The 27,463-nt window shown below is 41.2% G+C and overlaps 1 protein-coding gene and 1 long non-coding RNA gene across 7 annotated transcripts in view; one reads left to right on the forward strand and one right to left on the reverse strand.

Moving 5' to 3' along the window:
* Window positions 1-5,021, forward strand: part of LOC144211250 (uncharacterized) — a 14,054-nt gene extending 9,033 nt beyond the window's left edge. The window contains exons 2-3 of the long non-coding RNA XR_013329548.1: window positions 2,810-2,896; window positions 2,974-5,021. This is a non-coding gene — a long non-coding RNA (uncharacterized LOC144211250). The remainder of the gene's footprint in view (window positions 1-2,809; window positions 2,897-2,973) is intronic.
* The window catches only part of fmn2b (formin 2b), a 46,128-nt gene continuing 20,400 nt past the window's right edge, over window positions 1,736-27,463 (reverse strand). For 2 of the 6 annotated variants that reach the window (XM_077738332.1, XM_077738328.1), the window contains 15 exons: window positions 23,015-23,067; window positions 21,186-22,492; window positions 18,120-18,264; window positions 17,304-17,391; window positions 17,173-17,234; window positions 13,330-13,421; window positions 13,128-13,257; window positions 11,092-11,238; window positions 9,294-9,353; window positions 7,459-7,579; window positions 7,263-7,355; window positions 6,687-6,738; window positions 2,772-2,921; window positions 2,528-2,609; window positions 1,736-2,023 (listed from right to left, as the gene is read on the reverse strand). In XM_077738332.1, the coding sequence (XP_077594458.1) occupies window positions 1,997-2,023; window positions 2,528-2,609; window positions 2,772-2,921; window positions 6,687-6,738; window positions 7,263-7,355; window positions 7,459-7,579; window positions 9,294-9,353; window positions 11,092-11,238; window positions 13,128-13,257; window positions 13,330-13,421; window positions 17,173-17,234; window positions 17,304-17,391; window positions 18,120-18,264; window positions 21,186-22,492; window positions 23,015-23,067 (2,609 nt within the window). In that variant the 3' untranslated portion in view covers window positions 1,736-1,996. The remainder of the gene's footprint in view (window positions 2,024-2,527; window positions 2,610-2,771; window positions 2,922-6,686; window positions 6,739-7,262; window positions 7,356-7,458; window positions 7,580-9,293; window positions 9,354-11,091; window positions 11,239-13,127; window positions 13,258-13,329; window positions 13,422-17,172; window positions 17,235-17,303; window positions 17,392-18,119; window positions 18,265-21,185; window positions 22,493-23,014; window positions 23,068-27,463) is intronic. The other 4 variants (XM_077738331.1, XM_077738330.1, XM_077738333.1 and 1 more) reach the window with 4 other exon arrangements.

A 27,463-nucleotide genomic window follows, 5' to 3' on the forward strand; every position in this document is an offset into this window, starting at 1 on the left:
CTCGTCTCATGTGGCCAATTTCCATCTATGAGGTCACTATATCCCACGCCAATCGGCTGGAGAGACTGGTGAATTCGCAGGTGAGGAAGTGGCTTGGACTGCCGAGATGCCTGAGCAGCATTGGCTTGTTTGGCAATGGAGTTCTCTCCCTACCAATCTCAGGCCTGACGGAGGAGTACAAATGTGCCAAGTCAAGACTGGAGATGACTCTCAATGAATCCCGGGATCCATTCGTCAGAGGTGCCGCTCCAACCCTAGCAACGGGGAGGAAATGGAGGCCATCTGCAGCAGTTGCGGGGGCAAAGACCGCCCTCCGACACCGGGATATAGTGGGTCATGTCCAACATGGCAGAGGTGGCCTTGGGTTGGAGACAGCAACACCCACCTGGCAAAGGGCTGCCCCAGCTGAACGGCGGCACATGGTGGTGGAGGAAGTGCGCCACCAGGAGGAAGCAGCCAGATGTGCCACAGCGGTCTCCCAGGCTCAGCAAGGCCGCTGGATGAAGTGGGAAGGTGTGGAGAGGAGGAAAATCACGTGGGGCGATCTGTGGAGCATGGAGGCCAATAGGCTAAGCTTCATCATTGGAGCCACATATGATGTCCTGCCCTCTCCAACCAATCTACATGTCTGGTATGGAGAGGACCCAGCCTGCCTCCAGTGTGCAGCCCCAGCAACCCTCAAACACATCTTGGTGGGTTGCAAGACCAGCCTAACGCAGGGAAGATACTCCTGGCGCCACAACCAGGTGTTGAAGTGCCTGGCTGCTGAACTCGAGAGCAGGAGGGTAACCACCAATGCCTTGCCTCTCCAGACTACAGTCCCACAGAAAACAACTTTTGTTCGGAAAGGGGAGAAGAGAGGAACCAAGACATCTCCTCCGGATCCAGGCCCACTGAACGCTGCCCGGGACTGGGAAATGCGGGTGGACCTCACCCAGAGACTCACCTTCCCACCAGAAATTGCAACAACCAACCTGCGCCCCGATCTGGTCCTCTGGTCCAAATCCTGCCGGCGTGTCTTCATTGTTGAGCTCACCGTCCCATGGGAAGAGGCCATCGATGAAGCATTTGAGCGGAAGAGGCTGCGATATACCAACTTAGCAGCTGAAGCAGAGGGGCGGGGCTGGAGCGTAAAAGTGTGGCCGGTGGAGGTGGGCTGTCGAGGCTTTGTTGCCAAGTCCACCACAAGGCTCCTGAAGGAAGTAGGGATTAGGGGACAGGCCCAACGGAAGGCAATTAAAGAACTTGCCACTGCAGCGGAACGGAGCAGTCACTGGCTGTGGCTGAAACGTAAGGATGCAACATGGGCTGCCAATTGATCGCGTGGTTCCACCTTGCGCCACACACCCGGGGCTGATCATCCTGTGGTGGGCCAACCTCTGCAGAGGGTGTCTTGTTATAAGTGGCCGAAACACCCAATGACGTGTGGGAAAAACAACTGATGATGTGGCGTGCAGGTGGCACCACGTGATCCTAGCCAAATCCCACCCCATGTAAGACGATATCTCCAATCTCTGTCAATTGATGTGCTGAATATTAGGGATATTTAACACCTAGTCCTATAAAGAAGTCTTACTTATATATTTATTATATAAGGAGTGTTGTAGTACGTCCTTCGTCTACACAATATATACAAGCTCAAAATTCTTATCAATTGGATATTACATAAATCTCCTAACAGACTTTACGTTGCCAAAAGTTGATGCTGTTGAAACCACACAAATTCGAGTTCAGGTTACATAAACAAAATCACTTTAATCTCATAGAATTATTATTTGAATCTTGCACTATTACAATATGGATTTTTTGTTCATCAGATTTCAGTTGTAATTTCAATTTATTCTTGTAATGTTAAGATTTTTCTCTTGGAAGATAACAATGTATGACTTCTGGAAATTTCTCATGGTTGGGAAACATTGCTTGAGGAGACATGGTCGATTGCCTTCTCCAAGTCTACAAGCACACATAGACTAGTTGGCCAGGTTGGTTCTATGAGTCAAATCTTCATGCCAAGCTTTGCTTTCTGTGGAAGAGATAATGTGGAGATTTATTTTACAGGGATATAAATTTGGTGCAAATTATCTCAGAATTCATGATATACCTTGAGTGAAAAATTTACATTTGAGTATTTTTTAAGGGTTTAAAATGTGTCTCTCTCTCTCGTTCTCTCTTATTTTCTGAACCGCTTTATCCTCATTTGGCTCTTGGGGGGTGTTGGAGCCAATTCCAGCTGTCCTCAGGCCAGAGGTGGGGGACACCCTGATTCCATGGCCTTCCGATCGCAAGGCACAAAAAGACAGCCAACCATGCACCCTCACACCCAAGTTTAGAGTGTCCAATCAGCCTAGCGTTCATGTATTTGGAACAGAGGAAATCAAAGTACCCGGAAGAAACCCACGCAGGCCCAGGGAGAACACACAAACCCCACACAGATGGACATGACCTGAATTTGAACCCATCAACCCATAGCTGTGAGGCCGACGCATTAACCACTCACACAATCGAGCCGCCCTGTATTTATACTTACAATTCCTGTTGCATGTTTGGGTTTTACACTGTAGGAAGCCCGCTCTTTGGCTTGTCGGAAACTTTCCTCAGCTACTTTTAACCTGCCAAAAAATGTACACTTGTTATATTGCAAATGATCTAGAAGACACTTACCCTGTAGAATAAATATAATTGGGATATGAACACTTATGACATAATTCATTCATTCCAATATTTTGAGAAAACAACCATAACAAGAAATTATGCTTTTTTTTTTTTTTTACCTCTCAGTAAGAATGGCTTTGTTTTCTTTCTTCCACAGATCCTTGAAGTCAGAGGAAAACTCATACCAGATAGAGAAAATAGTGTTCGGTGAAACCTCTTTCTCCCCTGCCTTTGCTTTCACCAGGTAGAACCTTGTGACCTCTTGAAATCTGAATGAACAACATTTGAAATTCATATTATTAGCATAATTTCTTCTTGTAGGAGTGATCTTCTGAACCGGTTATCCTCATTAGGGTCTTGGGGGATGCTGGAGCCTATCCCAGCTGACTCCAGGCCAGTGGCAGGGGACACCCTGAATCGGTGGTCAACCAATTGCAGGGGACAAGGAGACGGACATGTTGGAGTTATGTGCAAATTACAATCGTTTGTTAGCCATTTGCTATATTTAGTAGAAAAAGAGATAGAGAAAGCTTTGTGTAAATTTATACATAAAGAAATTTCATTTTCCGTTGTCATTATTTTTTTGAGGATGTGACAAAACCACAACAAAATGTAACATACACAACATGCCCCTTTTAAATCTGTGAAGGTTTTTCCATGATTTATTATCTACTGGACTGCAACAAATGAGCAGGAGTGGAGTTTGGAGATTCAACACATTTCTCAAATTATTCAAATTTTTGCGCCCCCCTAATTTCTCTAGAAGGTGTCATGTTTTGTGGTTTGAGCATTTTCCCTTGTGCGTACTTTCCATATTATTACCCATTAGTCTTCATCTTCTGTGTCTTTCCTGTTTGACCCAGGAATCTCTAGTTGTTCTGTTAAATCCTGTTGATGCATTTAAATCCCGTCTTCATCAACCTGGGTTGGATTATTGTGTCCGTTTCGCTCATGTTATGTTGGTGTGCCTTGTCGCTCTCTCATCTCATATTATTTTCTGAACTGCTTTCTCCACATTAGGGTCAAGGGAGTTGGGGAGTGCTGGAGCCTATCCTCGCTGGCTTCGGGCCAGAGGTGGGGAACATTCTGAATCGGTGGTCAGCCGATCGCAGGGCATAGGGATACGTACATCCATTCACACTCACACTGATACCTAGGGGCAATTTAGAGTGTCCACTCAGCCTACCATGCATGCCTTTGGAATGTGGAAGGAAACTGGGGTTCCTTGAGAAAACTCACACAGAACATGCAAACTCCACACAGGTGTACCGACCTGGATTTTAACCCAGGGCCCCCACTGTGAGGCAGATTTTAAATTACCTTCTGCAATTAAATGTCACGTCAATAGACCCACAATCCTTTGTGTCCGCCTGTTTTACCTGCTTTTGAGTCCAACTCCGTTCACCTCACCAAATATACATAAGAGGAAAACTCAATTGCACATTTCCTCTCTTTCTCAACTGGGTAATCGGCTGCAAATGTAACATGACTTACCTGAAAATAACTTTTACATGACTCTTTTTGTGATGTCACATTTTTCGCTACAAAGCAAACCATCAGGCATTTCTTCTGCATTGGCAATGAGGGCAAATGATTTGGTCCAAGAAACATTGACGTTATTTTTTTCTTTTTCGCTTGGAATCCATGGCTCATCACACAGACTCGATTACAACAGCAACCTGCCTAGCATCGCAACTTTCTGATAGGAACATGTGTTGGAGGCTAGGACGCAAATTTTCTTGACAGAAATGTTGAAATGTAATATTTCTTTTACACATTCTTACAGCAGTAGAAATGATGTCTACCATGTTTTTGCTCCCAGAGAAACCATATTAAAACAAAAAATATATATTTATCCCCCATTTTCTCTTCACAAACTGTTTTGATAAAGCTCCAGTGGACCACTAGGGCTTACTAAAGAGCCGCATTCAGTTCGAAAACCTAGGGTTGCAGACCCAAGGGACCCAAGCAACCCCGACACCCCCAACCCCATGATCATTCATACCTAGTTCATACCCTAGTTTCTCTCCTTTCCTTCAAACTGAAAATCATAGAATTGTTCAACTACTCAATTAATGCGTTTGACTGGATTTTTTCGGCGGGAAATCAGGCTTTTTCTTTTTCTACATAGGATATGGATATGGTTTATTAATGGGATGGATATCACCTAGAAGTTGCCAGCCTGACATAGTTTGCCTCCGTAAGAAAGGCAGATTTATTTGGGTAAATTGTATGACCGCTATAGTTTTAGTGCTCTGATTAGTCAAACATCACCTCCTCATTTAACATGGTTGCTCCAGTCGTGGGCCATCAGGGCCTTCAAGGCCTATTCTGCTGGCCTAAGAAATATCTGAATCATGTCATATTATATTTTGTCCCTCAATACTTATTAAATAATTCCAAATTGTCTGTTGGCTTCCTTTCATTGCTTTTCCCCCTGGTTGCACTGCTTCCAGTTGTGTTTTCATATTGATGCATTTAACCAATCACATCTCATTATTTGTTGCCAGGGTCAGAAATCTGCCTCAAGCCTTCACAATCAGTTCTGCGGGCTCTACTGCATTAAACAAGTATTGATAAGACTGTTGCTCTCTAACCAATCAGATTTCGAGTTGGCAACACCACAATGCTTTGTTGCAAGTGTAGGGATACGTCATTGCTTTCTCGTTGGCATAGGTATACGTCATCGCTTTCACCAATTTTGATTGGCTGGTGATAGAGTAGGCGAGCTAAAGCTTGCAAACTGTATCTGGAGCGAGCTGCACAGGCAACTATATTGTTGTGTTGATTTAAAGCCATTTTCAAGATGGACTTTTCAAGAGAAAAAAGCTGGACATCATGAAGAAAGGTCGAGCAACTCCAAAGCAACCAAATCTGTCACAACCGGCAACGAACATTTTCGATGCTAAATTGAATAAAAACGTATGCAGGAAATACAACAATACAGGCTCGACTTTCAGCATTAGTTTCGATGGCAATCGAAAAGGAAGAAAGAAAGGAGGATAGTTAAAAATGATTTTTGGTGAGTACAATTTGGCTATATTCCTAAATAATACTTATATTGTATGAGGTTACTATTGATTATTTTTTAAGTGTCGCAGCTTTAGATGCAGAAGCCATTTAGTAGTTTATAGCCATAAAATCGATTTTGAGGGTTGGATTGAAGGCGTCGCTAGAAAATGCATGGACCGCCGTTGGGTCCTCTTCAGCACGCCATAACCTGTTTTTTTTTTACTTCTGTAATGTTAATATTTTTGAAGAGAGCATCTCTCTGCCAACTAAATTGTGGAATGACATTGAACTTTATATGTACGTCACAATAATATGCTTGAATTCTGCCCAATTTGGTGTATGTCTGTTGGATTGGGGAGAGTTGGGCGGGATGGCATGGTGAAGCCAAGCACGTGTAAGAATATTATGTGTGGTTATCCTCTTTGCATATCCTAGTAAGAGTGGTCCGGGTCTTAAAAAAAAGACTTGGGTTTTAAAGAAAATCCAGACTCTGATTATGAACTTGGAACTTTGCTTTCAGGTCAGATGAACCATTTCTGTGCCACACAATGTCAGAGCCAACCATAGAAAAGGCAGCCAATGTGGCAAAGAAACTTCAAGAGGACGATCAAGGGATTCCTGATGAACACGATGCATTCCAGATGTGGAGAGGCATTCAGGCCAAAATAGAATACAAAGGGCAGAGTCCAGAAGGCAGAAGAGAAGAGCTAAACCGTCTATTTGCATGCTTCAAGACTAAAAACAAAAAAACAAACAAAAATATTATACTAGAGATGATATATATACATGTGAAAGGGAGAAAATTGAGGGCAGTGAACCCTGCGAGACTGTTGGACCGAAAGCGGTGGAACATTTTTTTCGTCTGCAAAAGGGTAGCTGCTAGATAAAAGAAAACAAAAAAACCAACAAAGTTGAGGTAACACTGACATACAGTAAGTAAAGTGTGACCTGTTCAACAGAAAGTAATACAAATACAGATGTTACCAAGTTCGTTACTGTAGCGATATTTGGTTTGTACTTACAGTTCGTGTGTGTTGCTGAGATGAGTTTCCAATGCTTCAAGCTCTTTTTTAGCTTTGGAAGAAAAATACAGATACCTTGTTAAAAATATGAGCAATTTATATCCCTGAAAATATGGCATTACGGTTGCTATAGCATAGAACCTATAAATTCTATTGTGCAAGTTCCTGTGTTGTCTTCTGGTCAAATATGTTCTAATTTTCTGTACCGCTCATCCTCTCAAGGATTGTGGGGGTCAGTGAATTGGTGGCCAAAAAATCGCAGGGCATGAGGAGGCAGACAACCCTTCATGCTCACGCTCACACCGAGGTGCAAATTAAAGTGTCCAAACAGCCTACCATGCGTATTTTTGGAATGCCTGAAGAAAGTCAGGAGTACCTAGGGAGAACCAACACAGGCTCGGGGAGAACATGCAAATCCCACATGGAGGACCGACCTGGATTCAAACTCAAGAACCTAGAACTGTGAGGCCAACATGCTAACCACTCACCTGATGGCCCGGCGTAAGGTTTAGTGATCTAGTGAATTTTGAGAATTAAAAATAATAGAAGAGGTTTTTCCATGATTTTGTTCAATACCTTTTGAAATAAAGTAATCCATCTTGTCCTTAAAAGGCTGTAGATTATCTTCATCTGAAGCTTTGCATACCCGTTCTACCTCTAAAGTACATGCTGAAAAATAAATTGAGTGTGTCTCTGATGAAGTTAGGTAAATATTCACCACTGTTATTTATTACACTTGCTGGTTATGAACCGGTTAGTCAATAGAACTTACATCTAAGGTCTTTCCGGAGTCGAGTCAGATCTTTCTGAAAGTCTTCAAATTTCATCTGTGAAGTCTGGAATAACTCATGTGGTTCGGGCAGAGGATAAATAGAGCTTTCTTTCCCAGCATCCTGCAGACATTGGGAAGAAAAATGTATAAAATCATTTATATGTATAATTCCAAATTGTCTGTTAGCTTCCTTTCATTGCTTTTCCCCTAGGTTGCACTGCTTCCAGGTGTGTGTTTTCATATTGAAGCATTTAACCAATGACATTTCATCCATTATTTGCTGCCAAGGTCAGAAATCTGCCTCAAGGCCTTAACAATCAGTTCTGCAGGCTCCACGCCTCCACCCTCACGTTCGCTATTGATGGGCTGTTTGCTCTTTTACTACTATTCCCTTCAAAATATTCAGAAAATGATGCACACAAATGTCCTCACAATAGTCTTACGTACGGCCACTTGCCAACGAGGAGTAGTCCTGTATTTGCGATCGCTCCGCTACTCATCAGAACATAAGGGGCACTGGCTCGCAACTCTCTCTTTGTAATATCTCTGGTTGTAACCGCTTTCAACGGCGCCTATGAGAGTTGTGACCAGAGATATTACAAAGAGGGAGTTGCGAGCCAGTGGCCCTGATGTTCTTATGAGCAGCGAACGAGAAGTAATATAATACTCCTCATATTAGATAATAATAACAGGAAATGCAACAGCTGAGCTAACTCACATATTGATTGTGGGTAATGAAGTTTTATTCTGTGAAAGAGTGCCATTGCCTATCAGCGTTGTGTGCGCGTGTATACTTCATTACCCAGAAAGCCCTCTTTTTGCCTGTGCATGCGTGTTTCCTGGTCGAAACTCGTCTGAATTAATCGTTCAGTGCGCGTAGATATTGTTATACACGAAAGAGATGCGGCAAAAAAGAAAGTGCGCAACAATGATAAACAGCCTCTCATGTCATGGCCACTTGGTTTGGTCGCATCTCGCGCATGTCGTACCATGAGCATGTCGTACCACGAACATGTCGTACCACGAGCATGTCGTACCATGAACATGTCGTACCACGAGGTACCACCGTATCGACGTTCATCGCTGTCTTTTTCCCGGGGAAGTGATAATCTCGGCCCAGTCCTGATGTTTAATAAGCTTGAATATTTGTATCTAATCAATATATGCTGTTTTCGGCTGGATTTTACCACATTTTTGGGTACGGCATTGACGTTCATCTCTGTCTTTTTTCCCGGGAAAATCACCCCCCGGCCCGGTTGTAATGTCTCAAAAGCTCAAAGCTATTTGTATTTAATCATTAGCTGATGCTAGGAATAGGATTTTACCCGTTGAGGGCTATATCTGTGTCTGTGCCTGGGTCTATAATATATATATATATATATATATATATATATATATCTATATATATATATATATATATATATATATATATATATATATATATATATATATATATATATATATATATATATATATATATATATATATATATATATATATATATATATATATATATATATATATATATATATATATATATATATATATATATATATATATATATATATATATATATATATATATATATATATATATATATATATATATATATAAATATAAGTTGGTATGAAAACGCGGCTTCATTCTCAATTGTTACTCACTGATCTGGCAGTTAAAAGGGGTAGGGGATTTTGTGTGAAGCAATACTTTGATATTGGCTGTGGCATCATTTTTGGCTACCAATCTTAGATATTACTCCTATAATAGTGGTAACAGTACCTAAAACTTAATCACCAATTAGTAAAGAAAATCTCACATGGAGTAGGAATTCTTACCTCGTCAAAATTCCTTAGGTAGTATGCTACTATGTAAGACAAAAGACTTTTCATGCTGTCCTGGAGAGGAAAAGAGTGGAAAAGAGTTAGGTTTAGCAGTGGGAGGGAAAAGCCATTACAGTGTTCCCTCGCTACTTTGCGGTTCAGCTATCGCGGTATTAATATATAACATTTAAGCAGTGGCGGGCAGTACATTTTCTGGTAGCGCCTTCAACAAATCAAACCAATTCTTAAAAACTATTTCATGGCTATAAAACCTCTACTGCAGCTACAGCTGGGACACATAGAATAGCATCAATAATAACCTCACACAATTGACATATTATTTAGGAATATAGCCATATTTTACGAATAAAAAATCATTTTAACTGTACACAATTGCCATCCTCCTTTCTTTCCTCCTTTTTTTCTATCGCCATCGAAGCAAATGCTGAAAGTCGAGCCTGTCCTGTCGTATTTCTGGCGTACGTTTTTATTCGATTTAGTGCTGAAAATGTTCGTTACCGGTTGCGAAAGGCTTGTTTGCATTGTCCGACCATTTAATGATGTCCAGCTTTTTTTTCTTAAAAAGTTTGTCTTGAAAAAAGCTTTGCCATTAAATCTGCAACCAAATCCATTTGTTTTACTCCGTCACCCATTGTGGAATGAGTTTGCTCACTCCTGCTTTTGCCCGCCTACTCTATAACTAGCCAATCATAGTTGGTGAAAGCGATGATGTATCCCTACGACTGCGAGAACGCAATGACGTATCCCTATGCATGCGAGAAGGCAATGGCGTATCCCTACGCCTACGAGAAGGCCTGGTGTCACCAAATCAAATTCTGATTGGTTAAAGCAATGGTCTAATCAACGCTTGTTTAATGCAGCAGAGCCTGCAGAACTGATTGTGAAGCCTAACCCTAACCCCCTAACAGACAATTTGGAATTACAATATAACTATTGATGGACAAAATATAATATATGATTCAGATATTTTTAGGCCAGCAGAGAAGGCCAGGAAGGCCTTGATGGCCCGCCACTGCATTTAAGAAGTCCTGTTTCGTCAAAATCAAAATGTTCACTCTCTTGTGTGAATTGAAATGTGTGTAAATCTGAATGAAATTTGATATTTATGCAGGATGTAAACGACATGAAATTCAAACCTTCATTTTCTCTCGATTATTCTAGTTGCGAGAGCCACAGATTAGGCATGTACACCCAAATGTCCCACTCCCCAGACACTTCACCTGGCTCTTCTGGGAGGATCTACAGCTGTTTGCGGGCCAGGATTTTGTTTTGGGACGTCTGGAATCCGCCATTTAATTGGAGATTTATGTTTATTATTGGTTATGTCATGTTTTTGGGGGGGTTTAGTGTTTTTTTTCTCCCTCTGTGTGACCTGTCCTTTCCCATTGAGATCACCTGCCATTTCTCTGGTGTCTCTCCTACTTGCTGCTTTTCTTATCATCCAGGTGTTTCTAATTGTTTCCTCAAACCATGACTGTCTATTTAAACCCTGTGTCAGTTCTTGTCAGATCATCTGCTGTTCATGCTTGTTTAAACCCTGCCCATTTCTACTTTCATCTTCGCGTTCCCCCGTGTTTTTCCATGTGAGGTTTCGTTCCTTTGTCTTATTTTGTCATCTTCCCCGTTCTTTGTACACGTTTTTGAGGTTTTTGTGATGAAGTCTACGTTATTAAAGTTATGTTGGTGCACTCTCACTCCCTTCGTCTGCCTGCTTCCCTGCATTTGGGTTCAAGCACACTCTCCACACATCCCCTCTTGCACAGTGTTTTAATATGGATTACTTTTTACTCACACTGCTCTTGACATCTTTAAGTTTGGGAAGGATGTCAAGGCTAAAACCATCAGCTTGACCCCTAGTACGATTTCCTCCATTCATGAAGTTGCCAAAGGCCAGCACCAGACCCAGCACCCGCTTCACTGTTTTACTGTCCTGTAACACCTATACAAGAAATACACTTTTTTGGTCAGACACCTAAAATATATTTTATTCTCCATAAACGCCGTGATGCGGAAGTGAAACGCCGTGATGCGGAAGTGACGCGGCCGTGACACGGCCGTGATCCCCCATGATGCTTTGCGCATACATGGATTTTTTGTGTTTTAAAATTTATAAAATGAGGAAATTACTACTTCTAATTGAATATTTTGTTTCCACACCCTGTAGGACGATGTAATTTAGAATTTTAATTTAATATCTTTAAATTTTATTTTATTTTTTCCTGAAAAAAATCCGAGAAGCTCTGCAGGCAGCAATAAGTGGAACGCGAAGTAGCGAGGGTTCACTGTATTGCATTATTGCTAAACAAAGAGTTAATCACAGCCACTTGCATGGCAGTCGCTCATGCTGACTGACTGGAGAGACGAACGGCTACATTTGGGCTTCAAAATTCTATTTGTAGATGTGTTGCGCGCATATCTAATACATTAATTTACTATTTCCTTTGGGAATGATTTTACTGGTAGGACAGCAAAAAACGTTGAGCTGCCAAGAAGCCTAACTGGGGATGGCGGTTTCCCTGTGATGAAAATTTGCAGGCCAATGATGTATGGGTAAATGACCCATATTGAGAAACTAGTGGTTGTCGAATCGACCTCACGGTTCTAAGATATTCTAATGAAAGCCGGGTGTATCCCGATCTTCCAGAGTGTGGAGTTTTCATGGTGTCCTTGAGAATTCATTGGTTTCCTCAGGGTACTCCAGTTTTCTCTCACAAACCAAAATAATGGATGCTAGACTGGTTCAACACTCCAAATTCCCCTGATTATGAGTGTGAGCGTCAATGGTTGTCGGCCTTCTGGTGTTTTTGATTAGTTGGCCACTAAGATATAATGAATCGATCCGATATCGAGGTGGAAAATTTGGGAATTTGGAATCGATTTCTGAAATCGCCATTAAGCAATTTTCAGGGATGGCGGCGTCAAATTATGGCAATTATATATATATTATATATTTTGTCAAATGTTTTTTTTTTTAATGAAACAGATGGTATTAATAAAGGTAGACCTCGTTAGAAGAAGTTAGACCTCTTTGACAGCAAGAAATATTGCCTATATATATATATATATATATATATATTTATATATATATATATATATATATATATATATATATATATATATATATATATATATATATATATATATATATATATATATATATATATATATATATATATATATATATATATATATATATATATATATATATATATATATATATATATATATATATATATATATATATATATATATATATATATATATATATATATATATATATATATATATATATATATATATATATATATATATATATATATATATATATATATATATATATATATATATATATATATATATATAAATATATATATATAAATATAAATATATATATATAAATATAAATATAAATATATATATATATATATATATATATATATATATATATATATATATATATATATATATATATATATATATATATATATATATATATATATATATATATATATATATATATATATATATATATATATATATATATATATATATATATATATATATATATATATATATATATATATATATATATATATATATATAGATATAGATAGATATATATATATATATATATATATATATATATATATATATATATATATATATATATATATATATATATATATATATATATATATATATATATATATATATATATATATATATATATATATATATATGCACTTTTGTGGACATGCACATTTAAAAAAAATATATCCTAAATCTCTATTATTTATATAATATCAATTGAAAGAGACATCAATTCACCTTGCATACACTCAGTAATGAATCCAATTTCTTCATCAAGGATGTCATGCACTCAGAAAAGCTAGCCTGGAAGAGAATGCAAAAGACTCGTCCAGAGAAGCTTGGGATCTGTGAGAGCTGGTATAGAAATCTGTAAGAAAAAATAATCCAGAGTCAGGTTAATGTTTAATTCTAATGTCTCGGGACCATGGCATCAACTTACTGTTCAGGTTTGTCCATAGGTTTAGCATTCTCCTTGTCTTTAGTGCATTTCATATGTTTTTCAATCTTGTCCAATTCCTCTGGCACTGCTCTCTGTCAAGTACACATATCTGAATGACTCTATGGACACAATAGAATAATTCATAAACACACGCACATTTATTCATTTTTACGCAACACATTCCCACCACTCTTAAATTTTACTTTTCAATTATAATCATACTTTTCCTTATTGCAGCAATTTCACACTACTGTAAAAAAATGCTGCATGAGAAACCAATTCATTTTGTATATCCTTGTTGTGTTGCCCCCATATAATGTGGGAGTATACGCTGTCCCACCATCAACTAGAAAAGTATTTAAATCAGAAGAAGGTTACATTTCTGACCTCAATGACATGATTCTTTGGTTATTCGGAATATTCACCATTACATTTTGACATGATGTTGCAGTGTGTCTTAGAACTGACAAGTTGTTACAAAATCAGAGCCTGCCTGATCATCACATGAACTGGTACTTCTACTTCTGGAACTCCGGAACTTTGATCAGGGTAAGAAAGGGTGTTTTCCCTGTCATCACAATTGATGTCTCATATTGACGTCTCATATTCCCTTACTGCACTGTAATGAGCACGGTACAAAAAATGGACTGCGCTACCCGCTGAGATTTTTAAACCAGCCCCAGCACCAATTACAGTAAACCACACCAGCATTCACACCCCATCCAATACAGGTGAACAATGGGACCCACTTGTAGATGTAAGTCACCTGACAGAGGAGCAGAGGAAGGTCATCAAAAGAATGCTGAAAGAGGAGTGTCACTCCTTCTGAATCTCAGACAATGACATTGGCTGTTTGGACAGATTGCAAATGACTATCTCTCTCAAAGACTCTGAGCCAGTCAAGCGTTCATACATGTCAGTGCTCCGACCATTATACCATGACATGAAGGGTTACCTCCATGACTTAATAGGACAGGGCTGGGTAAGAGAGTCAAGCTCATCATACTCCGCGCCGGTCGTGTGTGTCAGAAAAAAAGATGGAACTCTTCGGTTATGGATAGACTATAGAGACCTAAATAGGAAGAGACATCTCAACTGACAGCCTATCCCCAAGTCCAAGACATCATGGACAGCTTGGGCGGGAACTCCTGATTCCTGGAAGGACATTCCAGAGTTTTGCACAGAAATCTACCGATGTCTTGTGACTATTTACACCAAAAGCAGGTAAAATTGACAAAAAAATATCCAGAGAAAGAAACAGCAGCCTGTATCTCATCCTGAAGAGTTAGATGATGTCATCATAGGTGCCGTTCAAAGCGGCTGCTGGTTGCAGTAGCTCCCTAAACCCTCACTCGTATTCTGTGTTTTTACAGCTTTTTATCTTTTATTTTTACGTTTTATCGTCTCTTAAGATTTTACTTGTTACTTTACTTTATATTTCATATTTGATACTTTAATGTTTTAAAACTTTACTTTCAAGACTCTACTCCAAGACTCAAGCTGTGCGAGAGGCAGTCTTTGATCTATTAGTTTACTTTATCTTTTCAAATTCAAATTTCAAATTTTGGACATTACATTTTTAACCCACTCAGCCATGCCTACGCTGTTTTACACAAAGGATCAGCTGTTACCGCTACGCAACACCTGGATTCCCCTGGACCTGGACATCCCCGCAGAGTGAAAGAGGAAGAGAAGAGGATGCAGAGCTGGACGAAAATGTCAGGAGAGAAAGTGACGCTCAGACCCAGCATTCCATCTATTATTATGGGGAACGTAAGATCTCTCCCCAATAAAATGGAAGAGTTAACGGCGCTTACCAAACAACAACGACAATATCGGATAATCTGCATTATGTGCTTCACGGAGACCTGGCTGAGACCAGACTCTCTCATCTCCTTGGATGGCTTTCAGCTGGTGAGGGCGGACAGAGATGCTGAGGTAGGGGTAGCGGTAGGAAGAAAGGTAGGGGACTAGCTGTTTTTATTAATAGTACATGGTGCAGTCCCCGGCATATTACTGTGAAGGACCAACTTTGCACTCAGGATATCGAGCTAGTAGTTATTAGAATCAGGCCGTTTTATTTCCTCCGGGAGTTCTCACACGTTATCGTAATAACTGCGGATATACCTCCTTCGGCCGATGCTCTCCTTCTTATCTCTGGTGATTTTCCCATTCTCCCTTGGCTTCTACTCTCCCCATCTTCACTCAGTATGTGAAGTGTCACACCAGGGAACGAAAAATTCTGGACCTGCTGTATGCCAACACAAAGGAGGCATACAACTCAGTCCCCCTGCCCCTACTGGGCCGCTCAGGCCACAACCTGGTCCATCTGATCCCCACCTACATCCCTATGGTGAGGAAAATAAAACCTACCACGAGGATCATACAAAGATGGACCAAAGAGACCAGCATGGTACTGAGGTACTGTTTCGAGACGACTGACTGGGAGGTGCTGTGCAACTCACATGGGGAAGACATCGACAGCTTGACCCACTGCATCACTGATTATATTAACTTCTGGGTTGAGAACATTGTACCATCCATGAAGGTCCGTTGTTACTCCAACAATAAGCCGTGGGTCACCAGGGATCTAAGGGCCCTTCTGAACAACAAGAAGAAGGCTTTTAGGTCAGGGGAGAAGGAGAGTCTGGAAATGGTCCAGAAGGAGATGAAGAGAGAGAGATAAGGAAGGGAAAAAACATCTACAGGAGGAAGTGAGAGAACCAACTCCAGAGAGGCAACACCAAAGAGGTCTGGAGGAGCTTGAGGACCATCTCAGGCCATGGAGGCAAAAGTGATAGAGACCGGAGTCTGTAGACATGGAGTGGGCCAATTAACTGAATCAGTTTTTTAACAGATTCAGCCCTGCCCCCACTGCCTTGACCCCCAGACTAGAAGCAAATATCCCCCCTCATTCTCCTCCTCCTCTTCCTCCCCATCTTCCACCGGTCTCTGCATCACTGTCGATCAGGTGATAAAACAGCTAAAGAAGATCGAGGCAAGGAAGGCTACCGGTCCAGACGGCCTCAGCTCCAGACTACTGATAGAGTGTGCGGATCAGCTTGGCAAAGTGATTCTGCATATTTTCAACCTCAGCCTCAGTCTGCAGAAGGTCCCCACATTGTGGAAAACTTCCAACGTAGTCCCAGTTCCAAAGAGTGCGAACCCCAGGGAGCCAAACCAGGCCGTTAGCATTAACCTCTCACCCGGTCAAGACATTGGAGAGGATCATCCTCAATCGCCTCAGCCGCCTGATGAATGCAGAGCGGGGCCCTCTGCAGTTCGCCTATCGTCCAGGCATTGGTGTGGATGATGCTACCACCTACCTGATGTACAGGTCTCTTTCACACCTGGAGAACACGGGAAGCATGGTGAGAATGATGTTTTTTGACCTAGGTCTACAATGTCTTCTGTGTCTGTGCTTGCTACTATCTTGCTACTACAACCAAGAAATTTTCGTGAATACGGGATGAAACAAAGTTCCCATCTCGCCACGTCTCATCTCATCTACAAACTTGTTGGTCGAAATTCTTCCAAAAATGACGTTTGCAAATGACTTGGAAAGTCATCAATACCCGACGAGTAATCAGACGACATCTTGTAAAAACAACAATTCATACATCAACTCTGCATTCAGCTTTAATAAATAAAATATTGGGTTTACACACTTAGAGAAGGTTAGTCAATTCAATCACTTGTCTAGTAGGATCCGACAGCCATTTCTGGCCACCATAAAAAAAATTCAACTCTACGTTATATGGTTTGGACAAACAGCGAGAGAATCTTAACACACACACACAAATCATGCTTTAAAAGGATTAAAGGCAAACTACTCTTACTTACATTTTCATAAAGTGCCTGAAGGGTCTCCAGGTCAACTACTGTGTTGTCCAAGTTCAAAATGGCTGCATGAAAATATAAGAGAATACAAATTGAAATCATAATAATTCAATTACAAATTCAAACAAACTCACCATGCTGGATATCTTTCATATCAAGGTGTAGCGAGGACATAAGGATTCCTACTGCCTGTGACCGTTTGTTGTTTAGGAGCTTGGCAACCTTGGAGTCAGAAATCATTACTATATGCTGTGTGAGTTTGAATTCGATTAATTTAATAAAGCATAATTTCAATCTTTAGTCCATTGTGCAGGTTGATGTTAGGCTGTTTTGCAGCGCAGTCTATAAAATAATCGTTTAAAGTTGTAGCAATGTCCCTTGGATCACAGATTAGTTTCTCCTTCAACTGCAACTCCTTTATTTGAGAGATGTGAGGCCGAAGCGCTAACCATTCACCACAGGGCCGCCCGCTTTAGAATGTTTGTAATGTATCTTCTGAAACTTCTCTGTTTACACAGCATCTCTCAAAAGGGAGTCCCTTTCAATTATGCAATTTCTTAATTACATCTTTTCACACTGAAGAAATGACAATTTCATACAATGTAAAGTAGTCCCTGTAGATCTTAAATAATATCAGAAATGTATTGTATCATCAGGGTTTAGGCACTACTGGAATATAAGGGTGCCCGCATAAAATATTGATTATCTGGGCCCAATTTAGTGATTTTTCTCTTGGGGTGTTCCCTGTCACCAGAAATTCACACATTGGATGTTGTGTTTTCCATTATATTGAAAATATAATACATTTTTCACAGGCAATTTATTTTGCATCAAAGTGTAACTTCTTCAGTGTTATCCCATGAAGATAGCATGAAAAATTGCGGATATTGGAGTGGCGTACTCACTTTTAGGGGAAACTGGACCTTTATGGAGTAAATTGAAATGTATACCTGTTTGGCTTTCGACTTGGTGATTGTGTCGGAGAGTGGCTTCTTCTTCTCCTTGACGGCAGTTTTGGAAAACAGCTCTACAAACTCCTCAAAATTCACATCAGGCTCTTCTATTGTCTCCCACACTGATGCAGAAGATATTTCCCTGATGAATATGATAAAATATTAACGTAAAATGCCTGCTTTAAAATGCATTCCATTCATATCGGTGGCTACAGTTGGTTTTACCGTGGATCCTCCCAAATTTAGTCTCTCAAATAGGTCTCATCTCTCATCTCATTTTCCGAACCACCTTATCCTCAATACGGTCCCGGGGGTGCTGGAGCCTATCCCAGTTGACTCCGGACCAGAGGCGGGGGACACCCAGAATCAGTGGCCAGTGGATTGCAGGGCATAAGGAGACGGACAACCATGCACTCTCCCACCCATACCTGGGGGCAATTTGGAGTGTTCAATCAGCCTACCATGCATATTGTTGGAATATGGGGGGAACTCGGAGTACTCGAAGGAAACCCACGCAGGTCCAAAGAGAACATGCAAACTCCACACAGATGGACATGACATGGATTTGAACCCAGGACCCCAGAGCTGTGAGGCCGACATTTTCACCATGTTTTTTCAAATTTCATTCTTTCCTAGCTTGCTGAACATTGGGGCAATTAATGGTTAATTTCACTGGCCTTTTCTTGTTATTTTTGTGAGCTAACCGAATCAGGGTCAAAATAGGTAAAAAAAAAAAATTAAAAAAAAAACAAGACCTGAGTAATTTGTTCCCAAATGCTAAAACAAAAGCAAAATTACCTCAAAATGTGCCTAAAAATCAAGAATAAACGAATCTTGACTAGTTATCATATTCGACGTCACATTTTGAATCCAATTTTGCTCCAACAGACATATGGAGAAACGTGAGCTGTACGATTTGTAGGGACAAATACTGGCATACAAATTAATTCATTAATTGAATGATTTTTGTCACGAACGTCACCTCTTTTTAGTCCATTCATTCATATTCTGTATTTCAGGTTACTTACAAAACATTGTAGTTGAAGCACAAAAAATCCTAAGTGTATAATATATTTTTAGATTCTACGATAATGGTGTTTTGTGTTAGTTATATTACTTAATTTTGTCTTCTTTTCGAATTTCATTGGATTTTCACAGACAATGAAAATTATGATTGATTGATGGTTAAAAACTATTTGAAGGTTCTTCCACTTGACAATTTGTATTAGTGTTGTCATAGTTCTTTGGTACGTTTTGTAATAGAAAAAAGAGTAATGTTTTTGTAAAGATACTGTTTTGTGCTGGGAATACTATGTAAAATGACTCAGTTGAATCTGTTCATTGTCTTAGTATCTCAAGTGCCCCTATCTCTTTTTGCTATGTAACTTTCGTGGGCAACCAGCTACATTTATAATGTGGACTTTGCCACAACAATATGGTAGGTACTGTAGTAAAATGGGCACTGTAATAATATGAATATATTGGAAAGTATTACTGTAAAGTAAGAACATGGTTTAAAAGAATGTAGTATTATTTTGTTATGTTCAAGAATAAGAATAATATTGAAAGAGAATGTATTTGAATGACCTAATAAATGTTGTTTGCCTGTTGAAAATGAATTGAACGTTAAAATAACAATGTAAAAAGGAATAGAAGAACTGTTGGGTTTATTCTGTAATACTATTATATATGTGTGTATTTAATCATTTATTTGTTAGATCATTCTTCCAATTGTTCGAAGAGTGCTCGGGGTCGTAACCAGTCATCTAGTTCTCTCAAAAGGACTGTTTATCTGACATCTCACCCAGTATCAGGCTCCGAGGACTGTTGATCTGGGTTTGCAGCAAGGACTCAGGCTACCAACAGATACGGATATCTGCCACTTCCAGCAACACTCGCATAGTGTTCATACATCGTGACACACTTCGGGCTTCTTCATGTAATTGTTATGTAATTGTTATGTCAAATGAAGCCGTGATTGTTTAATCCAAAGGAAGTTTGTTTTTAGTTTCCTCTTTTGTTATTGTTAAAATACCTTGATTGTTATTATAGTTACATATGTTGTTTTTGCTTACGAATGTTGGATTAATCAATAACCTAGTAATTGTTTTTATTCATGGCTTTAAAGCCGTACGCGAATTACTGTTCGGGTAGAGACTTTGGAGATCAAGATGAAGTCTTGATGCTTTGATCTATCTACCCTGGTCAATAACCTAGTAATTGTTTTTATTCATGGCTTTAAAGCCGTACGCGAATTACTGTTCGGGTAGAGACTTTGGAGATCAAGATGAAGTCTTGATGCTTTGCTCTATCTACCCTTCTAAGGTCATTATCAGTGATGCAATCTATTTAATTAAATGTCATCAATTGAATAAGATGTCTGCCTGCAGTGATTGATAATTACATCGGAAGGGTAATTATTTATGAACCTATTAAGAACAGACATAAATAACCATATCCAGGTCACGTCTGTGTGGAGTTTGCATGTTCTGGTCCAGGTACTCAGTTTTCTCCCACATTCCAAAGACATGCATGCTAGGCTGATTGGACAATCTAAATTGTTCCTAGGTATGGGTGTGAGTGTGCATCGTTGTCCATCTCGTGCCATGCGATCGGAAGGTCACTGATTCAGGGCGCCTCTGGCCAAGAGTTAGCTGGGATAGGCTCCAGCACCCCCGGCAACCCTAATGAGGATAAAGCGGTTCAAAAAATGACATGAGATGATACATAAATAACAGTTTTGAAGAATAATGGGAGATTGGATGATTCATACAATGCTAAAACACGTCTTTTCCATTCATTTTTGTCCTGTATTTGTGACAATAATCAACATTAATTGCATAACAGGTATTCATGGTTAGGACGGACCTGTTACACATAACCTATCAAAAAGCTTTTCCAAACTATTGCAATGTTTTCTATTCTACTGTATATGTTGCATGGAGGGCCCAAAATAAATGGAACAACATATCAGTGTCACTAAATAGAATGTTTAAGGTTCCACTGTGTTTGCTTGCATTGTCATTTGTTTTCACATCCACCAGAATCACAATAATCATTTACTTTTTCATGTGCAATTGGATCCTGGTCCAATACAGTGGCTTCATGGGTTTGGGAGGCTCCACTGCTGCTTTCCGAGGGGGATTCTCTTGGGTGATACCCAGAGTAGATAGCCCCAGAGGCAGGGGAGGTGGCAAGGAACCTAGTGCACGTAGCAGAGGTGGACAGAGGCTGATTGCTCCAGTTGGAGGAGGGGGTTGTTGAAGTGCACTGGTCCCCCTAGGGAATGGAGGCGGCGGGGGTGGAGCAACATTGCTGTGGAGAGATGAAGGTGGTTTTGGTCTACTAGGAGGAAGATAATTTGGTTGTGGTAAATCAAATACACCAGGGAGAGGTGGAGGTGGGGGTGGAGGAATACCACCAGGGAGAGGTGGAGGTGGGGGTGGAGCAATACCACCAGGGAGAGGTGGAGGTGGGGGTGGAGCAATACCACCAGGGAGAGGTGGAGGTGGGGGTGGAGCAATACCACCAGGGAGAGGTGGAGGTGGGGGTGGAGCAATACCAGCAGGGAGAGAAGTAGCTTGGTGTGGAGGTGGCCCACAAGGATGATTAATAGGTGGTGGAGCAGATCTATCAGGAGGAGGAAAAGGAAGGTGTGGAGCATGCCCATCAGGGAGAGGTAAAGAGGGTTGAAAAGGTACCACAGGGAGAGGAGGAGGTGGTGGGGGTTGGACAGGTCCTAGAGGGAGAGGAGGAGGTGGTGGGGGTTGGACAGGTCCTACAGGGAGAGGAGGAGGGGTTGGGGGTTGAACAAGTCCTACAGGAAGAGTAGGAGGGGTTGGGGGTTTAACAGGTCCTACAGGGAAAGGAGGAGGGGGTGGGAGTTGAACAGGTTCTACAGGTAGAGGAGGAGGGGGTGGAGCATGTCCAGCATGAAGATGAGGAGGTGGTGGATTTAAATCTATTTCTATGCTAGGTTTCTGTGTATAGACTGCGATATCTCCAAGCAAAGGATGAGATGATGCATTTAGAAGTGCAAGTGGTAGTTCTAGTAAACCACTGATTCCACCTTTCTCGTCATTTGGCACTTTAAACTTAAATCTATCATCCATCGGTGATGTCTGGACTGATTTGGCCTCAAAGTAGCCCATTAAGTGAGTTGTTTCAGTCTGAAAATGAGCATCACACACTGTGCTTGAAAAGCAACCTTCCCCTGAGCTCTTGTCTGTTTGTATGTCTCTATCAAGCAGAGGAGGGTGCCGCTCCAATTCAGCAATCTTAGTCCTGAGATCTTCAATCGTTTGCTCCAGTTGTTGGATGACATTGACTTGTTTTTCCTTTAGTTTAACGGTTTTTAGCATAACCTCCTCCTGCAAACAGAGGGTAGCAGAAACTTTAAACAAATCAAAGTATTCATCAACTACACCCTAGGCTGGTCGCCACTCAGTCGTAGGACACACTGTAAGTCAAACGACCATCCACACTATTCATATCACCACCCGCGGGAATCGAGCCCGCGCTTGCCCGGACCGAAGTCAGGCCTGTGAACTTCTATACCACGAGGCGGCAATCATCAACATAAAAAAAGAAAAATTAAAAAATTGGAGAACATTTTAATATGTCAGTTTTAGCATAATTTGCTCGACTGGTCAGATGCTGGTCACCCGACAATTTTTTTGGGTTGTTTTTGTTTTACCAAATGCTTTTCCTAAATTTATAGTGACATAATGACATTTAGAAATAGCAGTTGAGACCAAGTCTTGACAGAAACTCCCAAATCTTCAGCGCCAGCTATTCCGAGCCTGAGACAAGACCAATACCTACCAAATATGGTGGTGAGAAGTTCCTGAGAGTAGTAACAATACACGTGCCAGTAAATATCAGTTACTTACCTGAAAATGTTGGTTTTCATTTGGTTGCTGCTTCAAATCCAGGTTAAGATGTTCTGAAGAGATTAAGACATTATCAGTTAAGACAGGAATAATTAAGTACAATCAACAAATGTATCAGATGCCAGATAACATTGTAAAAGCTTCATGTGGATATGAAGAATCCACATTATATATGTAGGTATTCAACCAAGAATTCAACTCAACCTAAAGCAGAAATCATGAAAACATTTAGTGAAAGGACTCTTCAAGTGTGCAAATTAAGTAGCAGGGTGTCAGACCCAGGGCCAGACCGGTGGATGGTTGCTCCTCTCAACCATTCACAGGTCCAGCACCTGATGGGCTGGGCAATAGCAAGTGCAGCTCATCAGACACCAGGGAGCTATTTGAGCCACCCACAGCTTTATCAGTTCAATGTAAAGTACCCTCTTGGGCCACCTCCTTGTTTGCCTCACCTGATTTCAGACCTCTTGATTTGTTCCTAGGACCTTGACTACGCTCATGACCACGAACATGATTACGCATATTGCACCTTTGCTTGGGACCCTTCGACTGAGCTCTCAGCTATCGATCTCCACGCTATGCACGAGGACTCCACTACGCTTCTCTGCTTGTACCTCCGTCTGACACTCTAAATAAACAGAAAGCTCTTCATCCTGCCCGTGTGCATTTGCCTGCTTCACGGCCGTCTGCCCACGGCCGTGACAGCATGACCCAACCAATACATGGACCCCGCAGTAGCAGACCGAACACCCGCAAGTCAACCAGCACCATTCATGGATCAACACAGTTTTGGTTATCCAATTTCTTCTGACCGAGGTATCTAAAATCTTGCAGACGCTGCGGTCAGTGCAGACACAATTCACTTCATTGCCTCATGCACAACGGACAGAACCAACCCCAATATCGCCAGCTCATAAGGTAACCCCGTCACCGCTGCTCTGCGAACCCGTAATCCCGCTGCCCGCCCCGTATTATGTTGACCTTGCAGCATGCCAGGCTTTCCTCGTCCAATGCAGCCTGGAATTTGAGCAACAGGGCCTCACATATAGCACGGCCCGGACAATGATCGCCTACGTCATTGGCCGTCTTCGCGGTGAAACTCTGTCGAGTGGGAGAGAGGCTCGAATATTTGCTCTTCGTGCCTGCAGAGAGTGTTCAATCACCCAGTGCGTAGAAGGGAAGCAGCGAGATGCTTGATTTGTCTCCGCCAGGGCGTCCAAAGCATGGCGGAATATACAGTCATGTTCCATACCCTCACCGCTGAGAGTGGGTTCAACGACGTTGCCTTCCCGGAAGCGAGTCCTGTTGGGTTTATTCTGTATTACTTTTATAATAGTCGTATTAATTCATTTCTTTGTTAAATCATTCTCTTTCTATTCTCTGTATTAATTCCTTTCTTTGTTTAAATCATTCTCTTTCTATTTTCAAAGTGTTGCGAGGTCACGAGTATTGCCAAGTCATCTTTAACCTGGACGGCCTGTTCCAGGATGGTTATACAAACAATCCACCCAATCTGGGTCCTTGAGATTTGGTGGGCCCTTGGTGACGAGGCCAGGGCTATTCGGCCAATAACAAGAATGTTGTTATCGTTATGAAAACCGTGCACTTCGGGTTTTTCTGTATGTAACCATTATATGATTATGATTATATTATATGATTCTTAGGTCAAGGAAGTTGTATAATTACTCTAATCTAAATGTTGTTAGGTCTAGTCTCCTGTTTTTGTTATTGGTAAAATACTTTGATTGTTATTGTAGTCCCAGATGTTGTTTTTACTCATACGTGATGGAATGATCAACAACTCTGTAAATTGTTTTGATTCATGGCAATAAGAAGCGTACGAAAACGTCTATTCGAGGAGACGTTTGGAAGTTGTAAGGTGACACTTGCTGTAACGCTCCCCTTCGGAGGCTTTTATCTGTTGTATCCATTTCTATTTAATTAAATGTCAATAATTGAATAAGATGTCTGCCTGCAGTTATTGATAATTACGGACGAAGGTAATTATTAATGAACCTAACAAGTCCCAAAAGGACAAGTTGGCATGCCGAGACGAGCGTGTCTCACTGGATGCGCTCGTGAGTTAGGCTATAAGCATTGACGGTCGACTCCGAGAACACTGAAGACAGCATCGTGAGAACTTGCATGTAAAGCCCAAATACTGTTTGCAGCGGCCATTCCTTACGTCTCCTCCAGCTGCTGTGACTTTGCCCCTGCTACGACGTCAGAGCCTATGCAACTGAGTCACTGCTGGCTTTCTGAGGAAGAACGTTGTCGTCGTCTTAACTCGGCTTTGTGCTTTTACTGCGATGAGAGAGGTCATCCCGTACGTGTGTGTCTGTTTCGACCAGCAAAGGAGAGCTCACCATGAGCGAGAGAGGTGTTGGTGAGCCTCGCCACTGGGGGATCCTCCTCTTGTCTTCTGCCGCTGGCCTCTCTCTCCTGGGAGGGCCAGACGCACGAGACTGGCCACGGTGCCGGACTGTCATCATGATCTTGCACAAGTCTTTAGCAAGGACCCAGCAAAGACATTTTCTCTGCATTGCCCCTCTGATTGTGCCCTTCATTCCTTGCCTGGTGCCACTCTTCTGAGGGGCCGTCTCTACAACATCTCCAAGCTTGAGCGAGAGGCACTGCAGCATTACATCTCTGACATACTAGCAGCAGTCATCTCGTTATCATCCTCCCCAATAAAATGGATCACTTACCTTCAGTCAGCCAGTAGAAGGCAGATCCTTCTACTGACTGACTGACTGAAGGTAAGTGAGAAGACAGTGAGAAGTAAATGATCCATTTTATTCTTGTTGGCATCAGCGAGGCAAACTTGCAGTCACCCGGATTTGGTTGCGCTCAGGGGGTGATGCGATGCATCCATTGTGGCGGAGTGCTAACGAGTCTGAAATTGTCATTTATTGGGCCTTGCATGGGAGGGCGCACTTGTGGAGAAGCACTACCAATTTCGTCATACGCAGCTGGGCATGATGACAATTAGGCTTTTTGTCAAGTCAATGATGACGACAATGCCTATGTCTGATTGTATTTATTTCTTTAATTGGGGCAGGATTCTTCTTTGTGGAAAAGGACGGCTTGCTGCGCCCCTATGACGACTACCATGGCCTAAACAACATCACCATCAAGAACAGGTACCATTTACTTATCATTTACCTTCTGATCCACATTTGGGAGGGGGATGAACGGAAGACCCCATTGGGACATTATGAGTATCTGGTAGTGGTGTGCCGTCAGGGCCTTCAAGGCTTTCTCTGCTGGCCTAAGACATCTGAATCACAGACTGATGTTAATAATATTTTATCCATGAATACTTATTAAATAATTCCAAATGTTTGTTAGGTTGCTTTCATTGCTTATCCCCCTGGTTGCACTGCTTCCAGATGTGTGTTTTCGTATTGAAGCATTTAACCAATCACATTTCAGCCATTATTTGTAGCCGGGGTCAGAAATCTTCCCCAAGGCCCTCACAATCAGTTCAGCAGGCTATGCTGCATTAAACAAGCATCGATAAGGCTGTTGCTTTAACCAATCGGTTTTCGAGTTGGCAACACCACAATGCCTTCTCGCAGGTGTAGGGATATGTCATTGCCTTCTCGCAGGCGTAGGGATAAGTCATCGCTTTCACTAGAGTGGACTAGCCAGAGCTACCAAACTGTATCTGGAGCGAGCTGCACAAGCAAATATATTGTTGTGTTGATTTAAAGCCATTTTCAAGACAGACTTTTCAAGAAAACAAAAGCTGGATATCATTAAGACGGACAACCCCAAAGCAAGCAAGCCTTTCACAACCCGGAACAAACATTTTTAGCACGAAAACGAATAAAAACGTATGCAAGAAATTTAATAGGACAAGCTCGACCTTCAGCATTAGCTTCGATGGCGATAGGAAAGAAGGAAAAAAGAAAGGGGAATGGATATTGTGTACGGTTAAAAATGATTTTTGGTGAGTAAAATATTTGTATATTTATAAATGATATTTCAATTATATGAGGTATTTATTGATTATTGGCGCAGCTGTAGATGCCGTAAAAGTTTTATAGCCATAAAACCATTTTTGATGAAGGCGTCACTAAGAAATGCACTGACCGTCACTGGTATCTGGCAGTGGCGGGCCATCGGGGCCTTCAAGGCCTTCTCTGCCGGCCTAAGAAATATCTGAATCATGTATTATTATATTTTGTCCATCAATACTTAAGTAATTCCAAATTGTCTGTTAGCTTCCTTTCATTGCGTTCTCCCCTGGTTGCACTGCTTCCAGATGTGTGTTTTCATATTGAAGCATTTAACCAATCACATTTCAGCCATTATTTGTTACCAGAGTCAGAAATCTGCCTCAAGGCCTTCACAATCAGTTCTGCAGGCTCTGTTGCATTAAACAAGCGTCGATAAGACTGTTGCTCTAACCAATCAGATTTCGAGTTGGCAACAGCACAATGC

The sequence above is a fragment of the Stigmatopora nigra genome, chromosome 18, assembly GCF_051989575.1.
Source record: "Stigmatopora nigra isolate UIUO_SnigA chromosome 18, RoL_Snig_1.1, whole genome shotgun sequence".
Lineage (NCBI taxonomy): Eukaryota > Metazoa > Chordata > Actinopteri > Syngnathiformes > Syngnathidae > Stigmatopora > Stigmatopora nigra.